Source organism: Homarus americanus, unplaced genomic scaffold (assembly GCF_018991925.1).
Source record: "Homarus americanus isolate GMGI-L3 unplaced genomic scaffold, GMGI_Hamer_2.0 scaffold39155, whole genome shotgun sequence".
NCBI classification, from domain to species: Eukaryota; Metazoa; Arthropoda; class Malacostraca; order Decapoda; family Nephropidae; genus Homarus; species Homarus americanus.
The window spans coordinates 2,444,124-2,466,233 of NW_024737042.1; the positions used below are offsets into that span (position 1 = coordinate 2,444,124).

The following is a 22,110-nucleotide window of genomic DNA, read 5'->3' on the forward strand; positions in this document are numbered from 1 at the left end:
CATATGGATTATCGCAAAATATTTAATAAGCGCTCACCGCCCAGTGAACAATAATTTAACAATGTTTCAAACTCATTGCTCTGTTATTAGCCAACGACGATTCAGGTCCACTGGGTTGAAACACCAATGTCCTGATCCACTTGGCAACGAATGAAACTCACATCCACCCTGACACACTCTTGCTGCACATCACTCTGGCTGCGGCCTCTATAATAGTTCTACGGCTCTTGTAGCGGATCACCCTTGGAAGGATAAGTGTTAATCTAAACATTGCTTCCTATAATTGTTTGATGTCTTTTATAGACTAATCCAGAGTCCTTTTTGCTTCTTTGTAGTCTTGAAGTGAACTGTGTTTAGTAAAACAACTTTATGTTGTGTTAAGACGCAACATTTTTAGTCTGCACGATGTCAGATAGTGAGATGATGTGTGAAACAGATTTGTGCTATTGGAGGCCTGTCTTCCTTAAATGACTTCATTAGATCAGGCAAAGAGAGACATCCGTTTCATATATAATGGCAATAATAAAAATAAAAGTACCTGTTACATTTTCAATGTCTTTGTCTGAAATGTTTAAGTTTCAAGACGTTGTATATATTTCCGTCGTTTTTTTGTTATTTAGAAACATAGATTCAATCATACATTAGAACAAGCACACTGACACCACACATACATCTAACTTACAAACGACCAGCAATAATACTTAAAACATTTACCAAACTACTATATGCAGAGTTCGTATCCGCATGAGCTGGCCCTCGCTTGTAATTTGGCCCCAATTTGGTTCAAACAGTAAGAGAGAATTTAAATTGGGAATACTAACTACGTAAGACAGAGGGAAGTTGAGAATGTGCCTAATCACTAACATATGAGCCACCAGGTAAATGTTACACAGAACTGGATAAAACAAAAAAACATGCCAGTCCTTGTTACACACAGTTTTCTCCCTCCAGGCTTGCCTGTAAAAAAATGGAGTGATGACGGCGACTCAAACCTTCAGGGTTATTATTGTGTCAGAGCTTGTAACCACGGACACAAGGATTGCATATCATTTACGCTAAAGTTGATCAGTAATGCTACTTGATGGTATACCACAGTATACCACACAAGTGCAGTGTACGCGCAAACCCACCCACCCCAGCACTGCTCAGCCAATGACCTACACATCTGCATTCGTGTAACCAATCACTTGCAAGCAAGAATTCACCTATCGGCTTTTTTCAGGTTTCCTCGCTGTGCATGGTTGCATGTTAGCGATAATGTATTGGTTAAATATACAGACATCCCAGCAGCTGACACACTTCTCTCAGTTCGGTGCATAGAAGACAGACGTCTCCAGCATCCAACTTGTATCTGTGTCTTCCTCCTCTACCCAGTATCATAAGAAGGTAAGTACATTAACCTTAACTTTATTCCCACTTAAGACCATAACGTAAGATTTCGAGTATTCGTGTAAATATAATTTTTTTTTCAAAGTTGGCAGCGGTACAATAATTGGATGAATATGATAATTACTTGTAATATACATATTTATAACAAATAGTAATTACTTAAATTTGTATTTATTTTCCTCAACAAGTGCCAAGACTGCAGGCAATAGTTTACTGTACTGAACTATATTGTTCTACATATAACAATGTTAAGAGGCATCAGTAACTCTGAAAGTGGTGTTACTGTGAGGGCAGTAGGTACTACGTATAGAGAGTAGAAAGCATTATATCACCAAAGTCTCACATAAGCTGAGATACTAAAGATGACGAGGAAATGACGAGGTTCGTAATATTAACAATAATACAAAGTTGTTTACTACAATAACACGTACAATTTGTTAGGCTGCGGGTGTCAGAGGATATGACGATGGAGATGATCTCCACAAAAGAAAAAATAGAACAATATGTGAAAAAGTAAATGAAAAACTTGAATTGAAATTACGATATATGGTTAAATGACTCTGAAAGTGGCAGTGTTGCACACACAGCTAGACAACAGAGCTTGAGCTTATATGACCTGGTGTGTTGATGCTTAAATACTGTATACTTCGTTAGACTCCTTAATCCTCATAAATTCTTTACAGATCTCCAGTAAGGAAGAAAAGTCAACGAGGATGAGAGGAGTGACGGTGGTCTTGGTTATCTTGATCGCTGATATTGTGGAATGTCTCCGTCCACAGTACGGTAAGTCTCACTTCAGTCCGACTACCACTCAACCACAGTTGCTAAAAGTACAGTGTTGTGAATACAGGAATAAGGTAAGGAGGTTGTACTGGGTGTATCCTTAACACTGTCAGTCATTAGTTTCAGTCTCACTTCTGCAATGACTTACTGAATTATACAGGGTGAGTCAGCATAGACTACATTAAATTGGAGGATCGAATCCTTGGATAATTCTAAACCACAATGTCTCTATGGTAAAATGTCAGGTTCTGCACATGCCAAGGTGTTCGTGACAGGTGGGCATAGTGCAGGCATTCTGGAACGCGTCAGACAATCAATGGTACTACATGTACAGGCCTGCATTGAGGCAGAAGTGGGCAACTTCGAAAATTTTCTTTAGGTTGTAACAGAGGCGTCACACTGTAGAGATCTGTGAATAAATTATTACAAAAACCTACGGGAGTTTCACTTCAAATTCACTCATTAATACAACATCTGAAAAGTATTGTAACATGGAAACTATGCAGAATCTGGCATTTTACCATAGAGACATTGTGGTTTAGCATTATCCAAGGATTCGATCCTCCAATTTAATGTTCTCTTTGCACAATCACCCTGTATATTATGCATCAAGAGCTGGAAACGCATCATTTGTTTGTGACACAAATGTTCAAATTTCTCCAACCCAACGTACGCATTGAAAAACATTAATTACATTTGCGGTCGAACACTCAATATCCTTATTTTCTTAACGAACAGTTACATCAAGATAGTTGGTGGCAGGAAATTCACTGATTGCTTAGTTTGACTTACATGCTCACATATTAAAGTATGCTAATAAAAAAAATAATATGCCCACTTCTATGTTATTCACGTCATCTGTAATTCGAAAAGGACTGAATGCTGATTATATAAACAGGTTGGCAACCAAACGCAGGTGGTGGTGTGGACGCCGTGCTGGAGGCGGTGTCTCAGCCCACTTGCTCTCTCATCCTCCTTACAGATGTCACCACATCAGCCTCCACCATCCTCAAGGTGATGTTTGTTATTATGTAGCCTCCACCTGCTGTATGTTCTTATGTAGTCTCCACCTGCTGTATGTTCTTATGTAGCCTCCACCTGCTGTATGTTCTTATGCAGCCTCCACCTCCCGTATGTTCTTTATGTAGCCTCCACCTGCTGTATGTTTCCTATTAAGCCTCCACCTATTTTCAGGTCTTCCACTTATTTTAATATATAGTCTTACGTATGTAATAAATAATGGTTCAATAGTTGGTGTCAGAATTGTCTTTTCAGAATAGTTCGACATAACTTGCTTTATACTTCTCATCAAATGAACAAAATATTTAGTGTATAATTCAACCCATTTTATATACATGTATTACACACTCCCCACCACTATCTGTTCTTTCAAACTTTTCGCGAAATATTTTCAAAATATTTAAATAGTTTGCGGTATCAGCGTGGCTCATTTGGGAATTTTACTTCCATTCCGTTTTCATTCAGAGGTTCAACTGTTATAATTATATCTTGTTGGTTGGAGACCGAGTTATTGCGGTAAATGGCTGATCTGTCATGAGAGCCCATTGCCCTCTGCAACATAAGTTATTTCAATGAATATGTAACGTAAGACTCATTACCTCTGCAGAATTATTTAATTTTCAAGAACATTGTCACAATTTATTTTGCTATATGAGTATTCTTACCTACAAGATACTATTGTTGAATTACTCGAGATGAATTTTGTTAACGTTTTTTCATGGAGTCTGGCGTCATATTGTAGAGTACGATGTTGTATTTTGATCTCTACAGTTTTGTAAGTGAAGTCGAGGAGCAGCCATTTCATTTTGCTATCCATTATATGTTTTTTTTTCACTTTGCCGAGATAAATTGGAGTGATAAATCTAAAAGTGTCCTTCTATACCGTTACTTTATGATAAATTTACCTTCCTACTTCATTTACCTCAGCTAGAAGTCCTTGCATTGCTAGAGATAGGTAGTTGTGGCAGCCGCCAGCTGGGCTGTGATACTTCATCTATCTTCTAAATAATAATAAAAGGACTTGTCTTTCCTCGAGTGTGTCGGTTCCTGCCATAGCTCCAAATGGAGTCAGTTAGAGACCTGAAACATTACACACATACTACAGGGGTCTCGGGTGGTCCGGGTAAGAACAAAAAATCTTCCCCGACTGAGATATAGCCGCAGTGATTGTTGGAGGTGGTTACCCGTGTCAGAAAGAGCAAATTGTGACTGTCAAAGTTATGCAGTTTATATATATATATATATATATATAACCTATACGAAGCGGGATAATTTCCTAGTTATTGTATAAAACGTCCTGGTGAACAGTTGACGTACTGGATTGATGTCATAAATGTTGTTCTGTTGGCTAAGATTAATGCAGATAATCTTTCTTACTGTAGTTAGTAGTGTTAATATAGTCCAATGTTTCGTATGAATATTACCAAGTCTTAAAGTATTATCTTAGACCATAACTATCGAACCTAACTTGGCTTTCCATTCATTTTCACTAGAAAGCCTGTGAGAAAATTGATCTTTAAGACACCAGACATGAACCAATCTGTTGGACACTACAACTGCATCCATTCCATACGACCACGTACTGAATGCTATAAGAACAGCCCAAAGCCCCATTATAAAAATTATCAACAATTCGTAGCTACTCAGTGTGTTCATCCCCTGTCAATCTTAGCTAGTATTGTTACTATGTTGTAATTCCTGTTAAATGACCTTCTCCTACCTTGTTATTATACATCATATTTTGCACCACTTTTGTTACTTGTATATTTGTTTTCAATCAATTTACCTATTTTCCCAAATCTGTTACTTTCATTATCATTATTATTATTATTATTATTATTATTATTATTATTATTATTATTATTATTATTATTATTATTATTATTATTATTAATATTAATATTAATATTAATATTATTATTATTATTATTATTTTTATTATTATTTTTTTATTTATAAACGACCCGGTTTCGTTTCCCCTTTATTTTTCGTGGGATGGAGTGCTTTTTTTCTCTTCTCTAAGAGAAGGAAGACGTGCGCCTCTTAGAACATGTGCAGCAGCAGCCATGAGCGGCCGACGGCCATTCGTGTCTACGGACGGCAGGCAAGAGAGAGAGAGAGCCTGCAATTATTTGCGAAGAGTCAGTCAGTTGCGACTTGACAATTGTCGTCGTCGGTCGTCGGGACGGGACACACACGGTGCCGGGCTTTGATTTGTAGTAGTTGAATGAGGGTGCGCCAAGTCCTTAGACCTGCTGGCGAGAGATTTGTTTTATTATAATTATTATTATTATTATTATTATCACTATCACTATTATTATTATTATTATTATTATTATTATTATTATTATTATTATTATTATTATTATTATTGTTATTGTTATTGTTATTGTTATTGTTATTGTTATTGTTATTGTTATTGTTATTGTTATTGTTATTATTATTATTATTATTATTATTATTATTATTATTATCTAAATACAGCAAATTATATATTTTTGAAGCCCCATAATCCGTTCATTTTACTTCACAAAGATAAATCTACAGACTACAGTCATTAACTACTTTAAACCATTCTTGTAGTGGGTTTAGTCTTGAAGGGTTAGAGTTCCTTAGATCGTATGGACATATTTTTGTTAATGAAAAAGGACTTCAAATGGATCGTTAAGTTTTGTTTTACTCGCAGGAGGAGAGTGTAGTAAGAGGGAGCCCCTGGGGTGTGGGGTTTTTTGAAGTGATGATGAACCACCAGGACACTAACCTGACGCTCTCTCTGCTCTCCCACCTGCTCCACCAGGCTCGACAGGTAGGTCATTCTTATACCTGCTCCACCAGGCTCGACAGGTAGGTCATTCTTATACCTGCTCCACTTGGCTTAACAGGTAGGTCACTCTTCTAGCTGTTCCACCAGGCTCGACAGGTAGGTCATTCTTCCACCTGTTCCACATGATGTCATAGCAAGTCAACCTTACTAATTGACGTAGGTATTGTTAAATCCCTTAATATCAGCTTAGCGTGGCACATACCAGAGTTAACACAGAGTTTTGTGTTTAACTGCATTATATTATTTAGAGGGATCATATTTTCCCATACTCTGGAAAGTTGTTGTATTTTAAAGACGTCCAGGAATAAAGCGAGACATAGTGATTAGTGTGAACTTCATAGTGGTGGATCTGTTAGTACCAGGGATACTAGTCTGATGTGGCATCATCTTGTAGCATATATCACCCAAAAGGTTGGGGCTTATATCAATAATCGTTTGTCAGTAGAAATTTGGTGTTACACAATGACATGGTTCAGGTTATAAAGACCCGGCATGTGGTAACAAAAACAAACAGAAGTCGTGTATAGATAACTTATTTCTTATGCTTACTTCTGGATTGCAATTTCAACTCTTATGGAAATGTATATAAAAAAATGGAGTTATCAAACCCCGATATAGTAAATTTCAAGTAACTTTGACAATAGCTAAGAGGATTTTAGTAGGCCATTAAATAGGCATTATGGCCTCAATATCTGATGGTTATTCGTCTTCCAAACATTAATCGAACATTTCCTGCTGGATATCATACACATAACAATCAGGCATTTATATATTTCCATGTCGTTAATAATTGACGACTTATGTTTTCCGCGCCGACTGGCAAATCCAAATACTTGCTGAGGAGTAGCAACGTATGGCCATGGTCGCGTCATAAGTGGACAGGATTAACTAATTGTACTAATTGACGACTTGTGTAATGTATAAAGAATGATCTATGTTATTTGTGTGTCCAACTTATATTATATAATTCATCAATTAAGTATCAATTGGACATTATGTTCATGTTTCTGTGTAATAATAGGAAGCTCTTCAGAGGCCATGTTATCTTGGTCTTGAGGTGTATAATATACTTCAAAATGCCGCTTGTGAAGCACTACTCCATTTACCTTCTTTATACAATATTTCACTACGGATGATTATTCCTTCACTTGGGCACCCATACAGCCCACTACAGTCAAGCAGCTATGACCATAGGTTAAGTATTACTTTCTTACAAAACTTGGCCGTGATGACAAGTCTGCCTGTCTACAGGAAGATGTCTGACTTCCTAATATTTACTGAAATAAAATATCAACTCTGTCCCAAAACTTCTGGTTCTTCATGCGACTACAAGTTGTCTTCATAATATATGTATGATAGTTCTTGAAACTGTTGCCTCAACTTTTAGAACTATCAATTAAAGTTGAGGTATAAATTATTGTTACATTAGAATATAAAATTATTATACTCTCCAACTTTTTTCTATTAGCATGCTTTTGTCCGTATTTGACTAAGAACTTTATTTTCATAACATTCAATCAAATAAGATTTTGTAATATAATGATGCATTTCAGTATTTTATATTGTGTTTATTTTCACAACAGCGCTTCTCATTTTAATGAAGATTGTAACCAAAAATATAATGTGATATCTTGACATTTATACCTAAAGTCTAACCAAAGTTTGAGGTGGCCATACGTTTATCAAAAGGTGTCAGAATGTTTCGCTCGAATTTTGCACAGATACTTTTTTGATCGTGTATACAAGTACACAAAACACCTATGGCCAAGTTGTCATTAAAGTTATAAAATGCACAATAATTTATACAGTGTACAAATTATATACACTGCTAAACAAGGTTATTTTTTCATGGTTCTGGATGTTGAATGGCGTCATTGACAATTAAATACTTCACATGTTTTGAAGAATTTTGTTTTGCATCACCACTTCTTCCATTTTAAGGTAAACTGATAGAATATAATGCTTAAGACAGTGACTATTTTTAGCCCACATTTTACAGCTAATGTGTTTGACGTCGCTTAACTTATTAAAATTCCATTTGTATTTGTAACCATGACGTAGGGTGATTGTTTATTTGTTTGTTGCTCCCTACTTGTGGCTCTCCCTATACACTACAGAATGAGAGACTATGGATTCATTTGTACATTTGCCCACAGGTATAGTGTTCCACCCCTCGGTGGCCTTTCTAAACATGTGGCATCGTCAGAATAACTTTATGAATTAATCGGTAACATAAGGAAAGCAGTTGCCAACAACTGCTCTCCTCACGGTACTGATTCAATCACAAAATGATTCCGACTCTGCCACATGTTTGGAAAGGCCACCGAGGGGTGCACACTCTACCTGTGGGCAACTGTACATATTTCTGAATGTCTCAACCCTTAAAAGACTTGTTTTGATTCTTTAACGATTATAGCCTAATGAGTTCTATTAGAGATGCCGAAATCGCAGTCTATTTCGTTCGTTAGTCCTGTTAGATATCCATATATCTACAGTAGGTACGATATATAACAACTTCAGCTTGTTCTCTTCCTTTATACAAATACATCTATGCCCAGCCTCACATAAAAACATACTGCGGTCTGTAATGAGAGATGAAAGGTGCAAATTTACAATTACATTTTTGTGTTTATACCAGAGACACCAGAGGCTGTAACACAATTTAGAGCTACAATAATTGCTAAAAACTTAGTACGCAAAATGGAGACCCAGTTGTGTTATGCTGGCACCTTTCTCAGTACAGAAGCCATCATCAGATGTCAATCACTACACTTTCCACTCTTACATTAGCTTCAGGGATGCTTTGCTCTTTAATGATGTCATAAATGTGCTCAAGAGTAGTAAACTAGCATTGTGGTAGACAGACATTAAGCCATAGGTTGCAACTACCAACACTGGTGGCCACATTAGTACTGAGACAGTCCAAGTTTATGTCATAAATATATTCTCAATTAATTTTCTTACTGATGTATTTTTGTTGTTTTATAATTTTCGTCAGATAAAGTTACTATAATAATTAAGCAAAAGTACAGTCGCCCACACTTCCACTTGGTTCAGTAAACATTGCCAATACTCTCTCTACGTCACAACAAAACTTATTAAGAAATTAATGATAAGGACAGACCTGTTTGAGTGCATACAACCTGCCATAACTAAAAAAAAAAAAAAAAAAGAGATTAAATGATGATAAAACTTGAATGGACTCCTAACTAAACAAATATGTTTACATTTGCAAGTATTTTTCACCTACGAACTGATAATGTCATAAGGACTGGACAACAGTCATATACTGTATCTTGAAGTTTCTTCTCGCGACCTTTATGATATACTCACACTACATAATTTAATACCAAGTCATTTTGTCAATCATCGCATAATCTGTTAGACCTAGTTATGACGAATCCTTGTCACATGTGTAGGTAGTAGTGAACTCATTACTCGGTCTTGTCACAGGTGAGGATGGAGTCTCGGTGTGTGCGGGTGGTGGTGGCGAGTCACGACCCGGTCTTCCTCGACACCTTCGCCGAGTGGTCCCTCAAGGGCCGCCTCCTAGTGTGGGCCACCAAGCTGCTGGTGGTCACCAGCCTCCCACTCCCGCAGCTCCACGCCCTCCTGTCCTCCCACTGGACCTTCTCCATGATGAACACCATCTTGCTCAACCTGGAGGACACACCACCCAACCTCAGGTAATATACACAATGAACACCATCTTGTTCAACCTGGAGGACACACCACCCAACCTCAGGTAATATACACAATGAACACCATTTTGTTCAACCTGGAGGACACACCACCCAACCTCAGGTAATATACACAATGAACAACATCTTGTTCAGCATCGAGTTTAGGTAAACAGAAATGAAAAATAATTATTAAGCAAAATACAATGCAATGTTGATATGCTTCCTTGTGACAACAATTACATGTTATTGTATGTTTCATAAAACATAAAAACGCAATGCATTCTTATTTAAAATCAAATGCTCTTCCTGCACAGGATAAGAAGCATTTCTCATGTCTTTAGTGTTAGAACCCGTAATCCACTTTGAAAGAGCAACCAGGGTCCTGTAAACAGTTTCCCTTCCTCCCGTAAATAGATCTCTTTTACACAAAACGTACTTCCCGAGGTCTTGGGTTATCATATTCGGCAGAATAGGATTCGAATTTTACAGACCTTCGTGCGAGTATCTCACTTGTTACCGACCACAACGTGGGTTCACAGATCCATCCCTTCTTTTTCTGGCCACATCGTCCACCAGTGTGTAATGTCTTCCTCCAAACCAACTCCCTCAGTCTCTTACATTGGCTGAGGATAAAAAACTGGTTCATTTTACACTTGTTATCTCAACTGGAAATTAATCAGTGGCCTGCCACACAGTCCACGTTTTTAGCTAGGTATGTTAGTTTAATTTCCTCATTACAATATTGTGAAGCAACACCTTTCTTTTGGTCTTAATATCATAAAATATATTTTGTTGACGCATATTCTATTATGTCGATATAACAATGCAGACTTTTTTTTACTCTTCCAAGCCTTTTCTAGTTTGATGTAGGATGACCGAAGTCGAAAGCAGCTTTAGACCCCCATCATGACTTTTGAACCGGCTTTAAAAATGGGCTCTCCACCATCCATATCACGGCTTAAAATTTCAGTCTGGTTTTCCCTTTTCGCATTCCTGCCTGTGAAGCATGAGAATGCAATAATAACCAACTGTGCGGGTGTAGCTCGGGAAAAATATCAGTAGTCTGTAGTTGGATGTAAAATAACTCTCCATACAGGCACAGTGTGTATACTCACCTACCGTACAGTCCAGAAGGCGCCCAGGTGTTGCGGGTAGCTGTGTGGACACCAAGACACGGCCTCCGCCTCCTCACAGCCCTGCCACTCTTCCCTGAGAAGTTCTCCAAGTATGTGTGACAGTGATGTGTTTTGTGTAGGATATGGTTGTTGCCGACTTTATTCATGGGCTTATTGTTCTCATCTTCAGTTTCTTCATTAATTTTTCTTGCCTTCAACATAATTCCTGCCATTCATTTAAGAATTTTATATAGAGTTATTTCGTAGTATCTACGATTCTACAGTATTCACAATATATTGTCCTGTTCCTCAGTTTCCATGGTGCTGAGGTGAACGTGACGGGGAAGCCTTGGCCGCCATACTGGGTGGAGGAGCAGCAGGAGGCGGCTGACGGGAGCCTCGTCACCATCTACACAGGCTGTGACTACCTCTCCCTCGAGACTATCTCCCACACCCTCAACTTCACTATTAATATAATTCCTACAGCTTCCTGGGAAGAGGTATAGAAATTTGTGTTCCTAACTCGAGTTCAGGAATTATATACATAAATATTTTCACACGTTGTCCCCGATTTGAAACGGGTATGTGATATGGAGGATCAAAAGTAACCCGAGCAATGCAGATCCCCCTATGAGTGGGAGACGAGGAATAGAATTCGATATATTTTGGTATGTAAAATAATTTTTTATAGTCCATGACCATCTATCTTGGAGAAAGCAATGTATAATACAAGTATAAGTACCTGTACTATATTTTTTGTGAAATGAATCATCAACTGAGAGGATATGTTGGCACTCCGTGTGTAAGTAGAGATTGTTGTGTACCTTGTAACAGAAGTGGCAGTGTGTCTGTATATATTTTAAAGAAGAGCGAGTTATACGAAAAAGTAAAGACATCGTTAGGAAATGTTCTATTGCCGCACACACAAAGATGACAGCAGGTGATTTTCATCTGTTGATTTTAAAAAATATAATGATGATAAAATACATAGTGGTTAGTGGATTAGATCATCTGAGGTGGACTTAAAATGGCTTATAAAAATTAGTTTACAGAGAACACACAAGAACATCGCGTACAACGCTGCGTCAGTGTGTTAGTTTGACACTGATGTATACTGTAGACCTGCCTGCAAATCTAACAAACTGTTTATCATTTAAAGAAAGTAATATAAAATGAATAGACACACTTTATACTGTTCTTATCATCCTTGAGGGGCCAATGTCTCGCATGCTTCCACCCCCTATCTAGTGCTTAGTCTAAGGCGGATGCTGTCAATTTTAAAGTTGTTAATTCATAAAAACTAGGTCGACTTAACTTGTTGGTTACTGAGATGTAGTCCAGTGTGAGATGTCCTTACAAGGTATTATGCACAGGTGATCCAGAAGGTGGACGAGCGAGAGTCATTCATCGCGGCAGTATTCCACTTAGCTCTGAGAGAGCAATATAAGCGGCACGACTTCACTTACATCTTCGAGTTTAATCAAATGTCATTTGCTCTGGCCAAGCCCGGCCTGAAGCCCCGCCTGGAGAGCCTCTACTACCCGCTCACCAACGAAGTGTGGACCGGGGTGTTGGTCGTCTTCCTCCTCATGCCCGCCATTTTTTATGTGGTATGTACTATGTCTTCAGGGTATTAGTTAAATAATGCCAACAATTTACATTCGGCAATATCAATAGTTCCAGTTGGAGAATTGCGAGTGTGTGTATGTAGGGACGTATTGCTGATAACCTTACCTACCTGTCTTCTCCGGAAACTTCTTCATTCATGTTCTCGACTAAAAGAACTTTATCGACATATCTTTTTCCTCTTCTCAATCTTCATTGTTCTTACCATGTTAATTTTATTGTTTTTCCTCCAATTCTCTTAATGATAAGTCTGTCCAAGCGATTTTTTCCTATATAATATTGATATTCATTCTTATATTTCCCCTTTATACGGGAGAACTTTATATGATGTCTACTATACCGTTATTACCTTCCCTCTGCCATACATAGCCTGTACTCTTGTGTCACTAACCTCTTCCCATTCTTAACTGTTCAGCAGTGACCTCCTCAACTCCTGCTGCCTTACTTCCTTAGCTTATATTCGTTTTCATTTATCTAATACCGTAATTTCTAAGTTTGATTTTTTCACACGCGTTCACTAGCATGAATAAAATAATAGCTATTATATAGTAATTCATTAGACTGTCTAACATGTTATATAATGTCGCAGGTCAGCAGAGGAAGAGAGAAGCAGGGTGGACAGCTGCGGGTGGGAGCTGAGGTGCTGGAGGTGATGGGGATCCTGGTAGGCCAGAACCTGCCACAGCAGCTCCCACCTATCACCTCCGGCCGCCTCCTGGTGGTGGCGTGGCTGGTGTTCGCCCTCATCATCGGGACGGTTTACCGTGGCAACCTCACAGCCGCCCTCACGCTGCCCAAGTACCCGCCCCGGCCAGAGACTGTGGAACAGCTGGTGGACACCGTTCATAAGTAGGTATTCCTTACGTGAAAAAAAACACCTTGACAGCAGCTTTTACACTGGTCCTGTTGTCTGTTCTAGATGAGGAAGCACGCCTATAATGCCATCATTAGCTATTGTTGTGCCATGTTTAGTATCTAAGTAATTTTAAGGCGAGTTTACTAATAACATTGTTAATAATATAGTAACCCATCGAGATATACAAATGTTTTGTTTGAATGATAAACCCAGAGAGGGAATGGTCAATTTTACCCTGAAATTTATTACATTTACATATGGATAGCAATATTAATGGACAAATATAGTGGAAAATATAATATTACACACAAAGTACTCCTACTCATACAGTTAAATAAAGGTAATATAACAAGGGTACTTAAACTATCAAACCAGAAGCGAACACGTACCAAATGTTTCGAATTTGATAATCATTGTTTTGGGAGTTGTGGACGAATGGAACACATTACCAAACACCGTGGTTAACTTGAACTTGCTGGGAAGCCTTCAGATATGGCGTGAACAAATGTACGAGCGATAAAGGCTGGGTGTAAATCTGGCTGCCTAGTATAGATCCGCTGCAGTTTCCTTCATTATGGACACAGTACTTATGTTCTTATTCCAACACACTCGATACTACAACACACAGAGTATTCCAACACACACGGTACTGCAACACGCACAGTATTTCAACATACACGGTACTCCAGCACACGCAGTAGTCCAAGACACTTGGTATTCCACCATACGTGGTAATCAATCACACGTAGTACTCTTAACACACAAGGTCCTCCAACACACAAGATACTCCAACACAAACAGTACTCCATCCCACACAATACTCCAACACACACGGCATTCCAACACACACGGCACTCCAAAACACACGTTACTCCAACACATAAGGTATGCCAACACACAAGGTACTCCAACACACAAGGAACTCCAACACACAAGAATCTCCAACACACAAGCATCACCAGCACTCAAGGTACTCCAACACACAAGCTTCTCCAACACATAAGGTACTCCAGCACACACTCACTCCATCACATGATACTGTATCAGCCCCTGTCAAACAGACAGTATTACTTATATAAATGTGTGCTACATACATTATGTAGCCTATGAGCAGTGAATGGTACATATGAGAAGTGTTTTTCCACTGTCCGTCTCACACCTTGACTCCAGAGTCCACAACTAGTAGTCGGCTTGTTCCAGTCAGTATTCCGTCTCTCAGCCACGCTAGAAGTGAATTCACGCAGCTCGTTACACTTACAATTCGTCCGTCATTAACGATCACGGCTCATAACGTTAATTACGGTTATATCCTACTTAATGTGCAATAGTTTATTTTCTTAATAAATGGAGAAAAGACATTTGGGTTTGAAAACTTAACCCATGAACATTTATGAAAGTTACTTCCAGTTTACCTTTAATACTGAATTACAGACTTTTCATCAGTGATTACAACAGGTAACATGAGGTGGCAGCAGTGGGATACATTGTGGTACATCGTTAGTTCCATTGCAGGGAGTGTATCAGCAAAACGGATTGTAGACCACATGGTATCAAGTCGTTGTTCATCCTGTAATTGCGAGAAAGTGAACGAAGATACAGACGTCACTGGTGCTATGTTCCTGGACAAAGCGTCGGTGACCACATTCGCTCGTCCCGGTAAGTACTTGAACACAGGGCCGAATACTTGAATGGTCAGATACCAGCGTGCCAGGCTGCCTGAAAGGTTTTGTACATGGAACAGCTCCGTCACTGCCACATAATCTGTATGGACGGATATGGAATAACAAAAATGAAATCCTTAAAACTTCTTAGGTGTCCAGACACCAGCTAACGTTTCCAGATGCAGTACCGAAGAGCGTGTTTCTGCGTCATGAAGTTTACGCCTGGCGTAAGCAATCACTATGTTTTCCTCGTGTGTCCAGCTGCATGAGGACAGCCCCGAACTCTTGCCCCGAGGCGTCAGTACACAGAGTAAACGGTTTAGTGTAGTAAGGAAATGCCAAAACAGGTGCATTGGTAGGTGTTGTCTTCAATACAATAAAACTAGTTTCCTGTTCACCATTCCACACAAAAGTCGCGTCCTTCCTGAGTAACTTAGTCAATGGCCAAGTTCACGTCGCATATCCTTTTACAAAAGAACAGGTATATCCTGTTAAACCAAGAAAACTACTTGGGAATTGTGTAACGGCTTTGCCCTTGCCGTCAACTGTATGAATGCCATCTCCGTCGACTACATGACCAAGGAATTGTATTCTTGATTTAAAAACTCATATTTAAAAAGTTTAACCTTATGTCACGCTGTTTAAAGCTTCAGGAAAACTTCATGGAGTTTGGCAAGATGACTGTCATCTTTACTGACTACGATGAGATCATCTAAATAGGCACATACTGTGTTGCCTTTTAAATCACCAAACGCGGTGTTAATCATCATTTGAAAAGTCAATGGTGTATTTCAAAGGCCAAAAGGCATACGTACGTCGTACAAGTTCAAAATGGCCCAAAGGAGCACTAAAAGCAGTACTCTCATGAGATTTCTCAAGAGGAATTTGCCAATATCCATTAAGAAGTTCAAGATTACTAAAAACAGCAATATCTTTACCTAAAGATTGCAATAAATCGCTCGGAACAGGCATCAGGTATCTCTCCGGGATAGTCTCTTCGTTGACTCGCCAAAAATCAATGACTGCGCACCAACCTACATCCTTCTTAGGGACTAAAAGCAATGGGCTATTGAAAGGGGACTTTGAATGTGTGATAACTTCTTGTTACAGTTTATCTTGAACCATGTCCTGCACTACAGCTCCCTGACTAAGAGGTAGTCTGTATGCTGGTATGTAAATCAGGTTTGTGTCCGGTTTTAAAGTTATGTGATGTGAAGTAAAACTCGTCTGACCTAGCAGTTCGACAGGTAAAGCTACAATCTTTCTGTAGTCGGCCAGCAACTCAAGGAGCCTAGTCTTCCCTTGAGGGTGATCAATTACTTTAACATGCAGTGCTATTTCATCCATCCTCTCCTGTCTGGTTTGTGTAAGTGTATGTGGTACACTACCAATTAGGAATTTTGTAGGCTGTAAAACAACACTAGTCTGTTAAATCAGATAATCACACAAGCAACATCCCTGCTTCAATATTCTGGAAGCGCCTGTTCTGTTAAGAATAAGGACATCTGCTAAACCAAAGGACGAATCGTACTCAATGTAGATTCACATGAAAGACCTTTAATCCTGGAAGTTTCCGTAAGACAAACTACGTTAGGGAAGCGAACAGTGGCTCTGGTTACTTCCTCATTCTGAAAATAGAGAGTACCTGTTAAGACTACAGATACTACAAATACGCCAGGTAAAGGAGTCGGTAGGGTCTGGGACTCACTGCGACTCGGGATCCATCTTCCTCGCAGTAGGCGAGTTGGTTAAAACATTCACCCTGGCGGTGTGCATTAGAAACAGAATTGTTCATGGCACACAAGGCACTCCAACACACTCGGAAATTATAAATGTCGTGTCATCATGATTACACTCCATTATATTTAATTTGTTTATATTCATAATAATAAGAGAAACATGTAATCTTTATTGTAATAGATTACATTACCCAAGTAATCGTTCCATATCTGCAGGCAGTCCTTACTGGAGTCATTAAATGCCATTATATTAAGGAAACTCAATTTGAGTGAGAATTTTTTGGGCTGGATCCTTTTAACATACTTTCATAAGACTAAATCTTGAGTGATCGGCGTCAAAAATTCAAACAACGGTGGAAATAATAGTCACTATATATTGATTATTTAAAAGTATCGTGTAGTACAAGGGGAATGTCAAGTACAGTAATCCCATCTACTATAGTATTTCCACGCTAATCTGGCCCGTAAGCCACGCCCCTCTTCTATATTAATTGCTGATTTGTTCATAGAAAATTCAATGTAAATGTGTTCACAATTGGTAAGCAGACCTGTTATTATTTAAAATAATGTTAAATATCTGAACTATCAATAAGCAAATGATTTCAAAGCATTAACACTTACAGTCAGGAGAGAGGGAGAGGTAAAACGCTCAGGGAAACCAATCAGCTGTGTGCAGCTATAGACCAGGGGCGTGGCTTACGGGCTAGGTTAGCGTGGAAAGGGTATAGTCACCCTGTACTAGCTGGTGCTCCCACCAGCTGGAACCTTGTAACTTTTGCAATTACTTTGTAGTTTGTTGGATTATCGTTGTAATCTCTGCTTGTAGTTGTTTAGCAGTACTTAAAGTTCACACAAATACTATCTGGCTTTTCTATTTTATGACCAAAATATAACACACTATTGTTATTAATGACAAATCAACCGAGATAATAAACAACTTTCCATTTACAAGAAAATATGTGGGGTATTTTACAGAACTTTAACACGTCTGTCAAGTGTGAATTACAGGACAAGGTCCACTGAGAGCTGGGCACTTGGTGAAGACCTGTGCAAATCAGAGGTATGTGGGGGTCATAGGAATCAAAGTCTAAAGAAACCAAGCCTACCCAAGCGTATAGACGTGTAGTGAATCCCGGGTAAAACTACCCCACTATATTAGAAGATATTCTTACCATCTATCCTGATGTTCTCATCTCTAATGCACTATCTTTCAGATAGCCACTTGAGCTTCTCATATAATAATTATTTATAAGATATTCCTATCCTTATTTTTAAATTATTATTATTATTATTATTATTATTATTATTATTATTATTATTAACAAACATATTTTTCCTCTCTCTATTATTATTTATACTCTTATGATTTGTCTGCCAGTATCAGTGTAAAATCAATTAAGTAATCATTAGCGCATGGGCTATCTATTTACTGGGGGGTGGGGGGCAAAAGGAATACAAGAATGAATTAAAATAAAGAAAATAATAAAAAGAAATAATGATTACAATAATCATCATTCTCTCCCCAAGCTATTACAGTAAATCAGTCGATACAAGTATATATGTGTAGAGGTTTACAGTTTATCAATATGGCCACAAGATATATTACAGATGACAATGCTATACAACAGTTTCAAGCAACACATAGGTACTTGTCTCTCCACATCTGGTTTGCTGGCCGAAAGTTAGACTTTTGAGAATTTAAATTTAAACCTGCCATCGGCTCTCAAGTATTGCCCTTCCTCCTGTTCCACCCTATATATTTGCTGTATGCACAATAAAATCCACTTTTTTTCCCTGTTTTTCATCCTTAGGAAATCGATGGATTCTCAAACTTTTATCTTGTAGTCTGTAATTTGATATGCATCCAAATACGGGACATTTATCAAACACTGTCATAAACCTTTGCACCACGACAGTCAGCTGGTAACTGCAGGAGGTCCCATGCTGGACGGCCGGACCATCCCCTGGGCTGCCGGGCAGATGACGTGATGTACAGAGAAGGAATAATTTTCAACTCGGAAGTGGGTTGACTTGGTATAATTAGATTTTGATAGGAATGTTACCAGCACATTAGAACGAATTGAAAAGCTATGCTTAGTTGTTGTTTATATAGTTAAGGCGAGTTGTGTACATTATATAATTAATACCTTTGAATAGCCTCATATATATAAATACTACTCTATCTGTTGACAGGGTCTATTACAAGACAAGACAAATAAACTCGCCAGTAGCTTACAAATCAAAATTTACTCTAGGGAACAATTCCGATAAAGAAAAAAAGTCAAAACCATATGGATAAAAATGTATAATTGAACTTCATGCACGAGGCCAAATACTGTACATCAGGAGATACTTATACGTATAGTCTTTCAGAGAACCTAAAAATTGTACAGGGAACAAATCCTTCCAAGGTATGACTATGTCAAAAGTCAGGGAAAGGCGTGTAGCAGCACAAGTCTGCAACTAAGTATGCCAGTTGCCTTTAGCTATGGTAGTCTCTGGCAGGTGTTGTTCCCTTTCTCAAATCTGTGAAACTTTAATTCTTACCATTGCTTCTTTGTGTCTTTATATTCAGTGTGACTATGCCGCCATTTGGAGAACGGTTTCGTCAATTCTTCGCGGCTTCAGACTCAGAGGTGTACAAGAAATTGGCCAGGATGATGATGATAGGACCATCCGCCAGGGAGGGACTACAGATGGCCGTTGAACAGAAGTAAGACCTCATTGTCAACACAAAGTTATAGATTTAAAATCACATTTACTTTTCGAAAAGGCTTAGAGAAGAAATGAGAAGCAATAGAAAGAGTGAGAAGTAAATAGCAAGAGTAACCAAACGAAGAAAAGAGAGAGAACAGAAAGCGAGAGTGAGAACAATCAACCACAGGAGAAAAAAATATACTAAAATAGAGCAAGAGGTTTTAGAAAACGGTGAGAGCATAAATTCGTCAAAAAGTTTTGAAACAATATTGGATTTCTCGGAGAGTTTCCTATTAACATAATAATATTAGAATTTCACCATGCTTTTTAACGACCCCAAAAAGTACAAAACTAAATATTTAACTAAGAACTGTGCAGGAATTAATATTGTTACGACCCTCCCTTTCACCACTTACCACTGGTTACCAGAGGCCGGGGTCGTATGTACAGAAGCAGTAGATATCTCACAAGTGTTGTCGAATTACAACTGACTGTCTAGCCATTTTCCCAGCGAGTTCAATTTATTGATGGTGTTTGGTAATTTATTCTATTCATACACAATTCTATTTCTTCTAAAAACATTCCAGTGGTCGCTCCTGGTTGCATACTTAAGTGCCTTAGTTAGATCACCTTTATTTAACCCCTTTTTCCATTTATCAACTTTGATCATATCGCCTCCCTCACTGCTCTCAAGAAAATTAAATTTAGGGTTTTTTTAGTCAGTCTTTATACTCAGGGTTCCTAATGCCCGGCACACAGTTTTAGTACACCCATGCTTGTCCTGTTACTTACGCTCTTAGATATAAACCCTAGTACTTCGTTAGCCTTGTATCGAACAAACACATTTTTTAATTTGTTTTCTGCTTATCATTACCCTTAAATCTGCCTCACAATCCAATTTATCTATATCTGTGTTGTTCAGCTGTTAGCTTGCTCCTGTGTTTCCATTCCACATTAACTTGCATCAATCATTTTTAAGTCCATACTAAAAATTGGTTTAGATCTTCCTGTAATTTTTTTTTAGTCTTCGTCAGATTTAATTATACGTCCTATTTTTGGTGTCGTCAGCAAATATACAATGTTGCTATCAAAGCCTCTATCTATGTCGCTTATGTATAATAAATATACCACGAACAAAATGAAGAGGAAAGATACTGTTTGCTTTCCAAAGGATAAAAATGATGTGGTTCTGGAGGACGATAAGCGGACAACTTAAAGGATTACTTTGCTGCATCAGTGTTAACACGAGCGTGATAGCAATCGCAGATGACATCATCAAGAAAAAGATAACCAGCTGTCACATTAAAACTTAGTCAACAGTCTAAACGTTTCTCAGAACTTCCAAGAAATACGTATTGAAATTTGTATGTACATGTTAACTAGAATTTTTTCTCTTTAACAAATCGGTGTCTTAGTGTGAATTTAAGTATCAGAAGAGTAATAGTAATTCTTAGATATCAGAAAAGGAGTTTACCAGTGGATGTTTTGTGTACCGTATAGAGCTTTCTAAAGTGTTTGACAAAGTTTCACATCTACTGGTAGCCTCTAAGATTCAAGCACATGGCATCACAGACAAAATATTAAAATTAAATTAACATTAGCTCAAAGACAGGCAACAAAACGTGGTCATAAACGGAGTACATTCAAACTGTAAAAAGGGTCTCAGAGGTGTATTACAAGAATCAAATCATGGACCGACCCTGTTTGTAATCTCCATTAACAATATTGGTGAAATATATCGAACCACATAATCAAGTTTGCGGAACACACGAATATATTTAGGAAGGTGGCAAGTCAGGAGATCACAACCATGCAAAAAGATCTGCACAAACCTTTTAAATGGTCGCAGGACTGGCGTATGATTGATAACATAATAAAATAAAAGACTGCACGCGGGACACAGACAGCCCGAGTACAGAAAAATAGGAAAGAGAATTATTCAATTTATGCCAGTCACTGAAAGCAGCATAGAAACTGGGGGCAACAATGAAATAAAAGTCAACTAAACTGTTGGAATCATTGTCGTACCTGCGAATATGAAGATACGAAAATGCTCATTCATCTTTATCTTTAGTACGTCCCCATTTGGACTACTGTATACAAGCTTGCCTAGTAAATATTAAGTGTATAGTGACTAGGATTGTATTTGAACACTGCCTCACTTATTATTTGAAGACTGGAGCTCTTAGGACTGACAACTCATCAGACAAAACTCGACATGGTAGACATCATAGTGAAATTCAAAACCTTGAAAGGGATGAAAAACATAAACCCAGATCAATTTCTCGGGATATCAAATGCCACAAACGCAAGAGGTCACAGCTTCAAGGTCGCCAAGGTGTCCTTCAAATCAAATATAAGAAATATGTACAACTTCACGCTAGAGACGGTAAATTTTAAGAATAGCTTATCAGCTGAAGTACTGTACTTGGCTTCAAAATAAGCCTTGAACAAGACTGTTAAGAAGAACTAGGGATCTTACACAGGCCATCTGCCCCCCCACTTCCCCACCATGGCGGTAGTAGATAGTAGGCAGCTATCAAACAGGGAGGTACTACCGCCTGGGAAGATATTGGAGCATAATGTGTTGTCTATGGTAGACCCTGCTGCCATATGGCATCACGAAAATTTTGACCTAGTCCCGGGCAGCTGATCTGACTTTCTGCCTCATTTACACACAATTACAGGGTCTCAATTGTTTATCTTACTATTGACAA

At 38.3% G+C, this 22,110-nt stretch overlaps 1 protein-coding gene across 1 annotated transcript; it reads left to right on the forward strand.

The window, feature by feature from the left end:
* The first annotated feature begins 108 nt into the window (after window positions 1-108).
* LOC121872574 (ionotropic receptor 93a-like) lies at window positions 109-19,475 on the forward strand. Its single transcript, XM_042375401.1, has 10 exons — window positions 109-1,386; window positions 2,073-2,172; window positions 3,071-3,186; window positions 5,879-5,998; window positions 9,470-9,702; window positions 10,796-10,924; window positions 11,128-11,314; window positions 12,188-12,424; window positions 13,030-13,289; window positions 19,272-19,475. Exons 2-10 carry the CDS (start codon window positions 2,103-2,105, stop codon window positions 19,411-19,413), a joined length of 1,494 nt encoding a protein of 497 aa, XP_042231335.1. The 5' UTR covers window positions 109-1,386; window positions 2,073-2,102; the 3' UTR covers window positions 19,414-19,475.
* The last annotated feature ends 2,635 nt before the right edge of the window (window positions 19,476-22,110 follow it).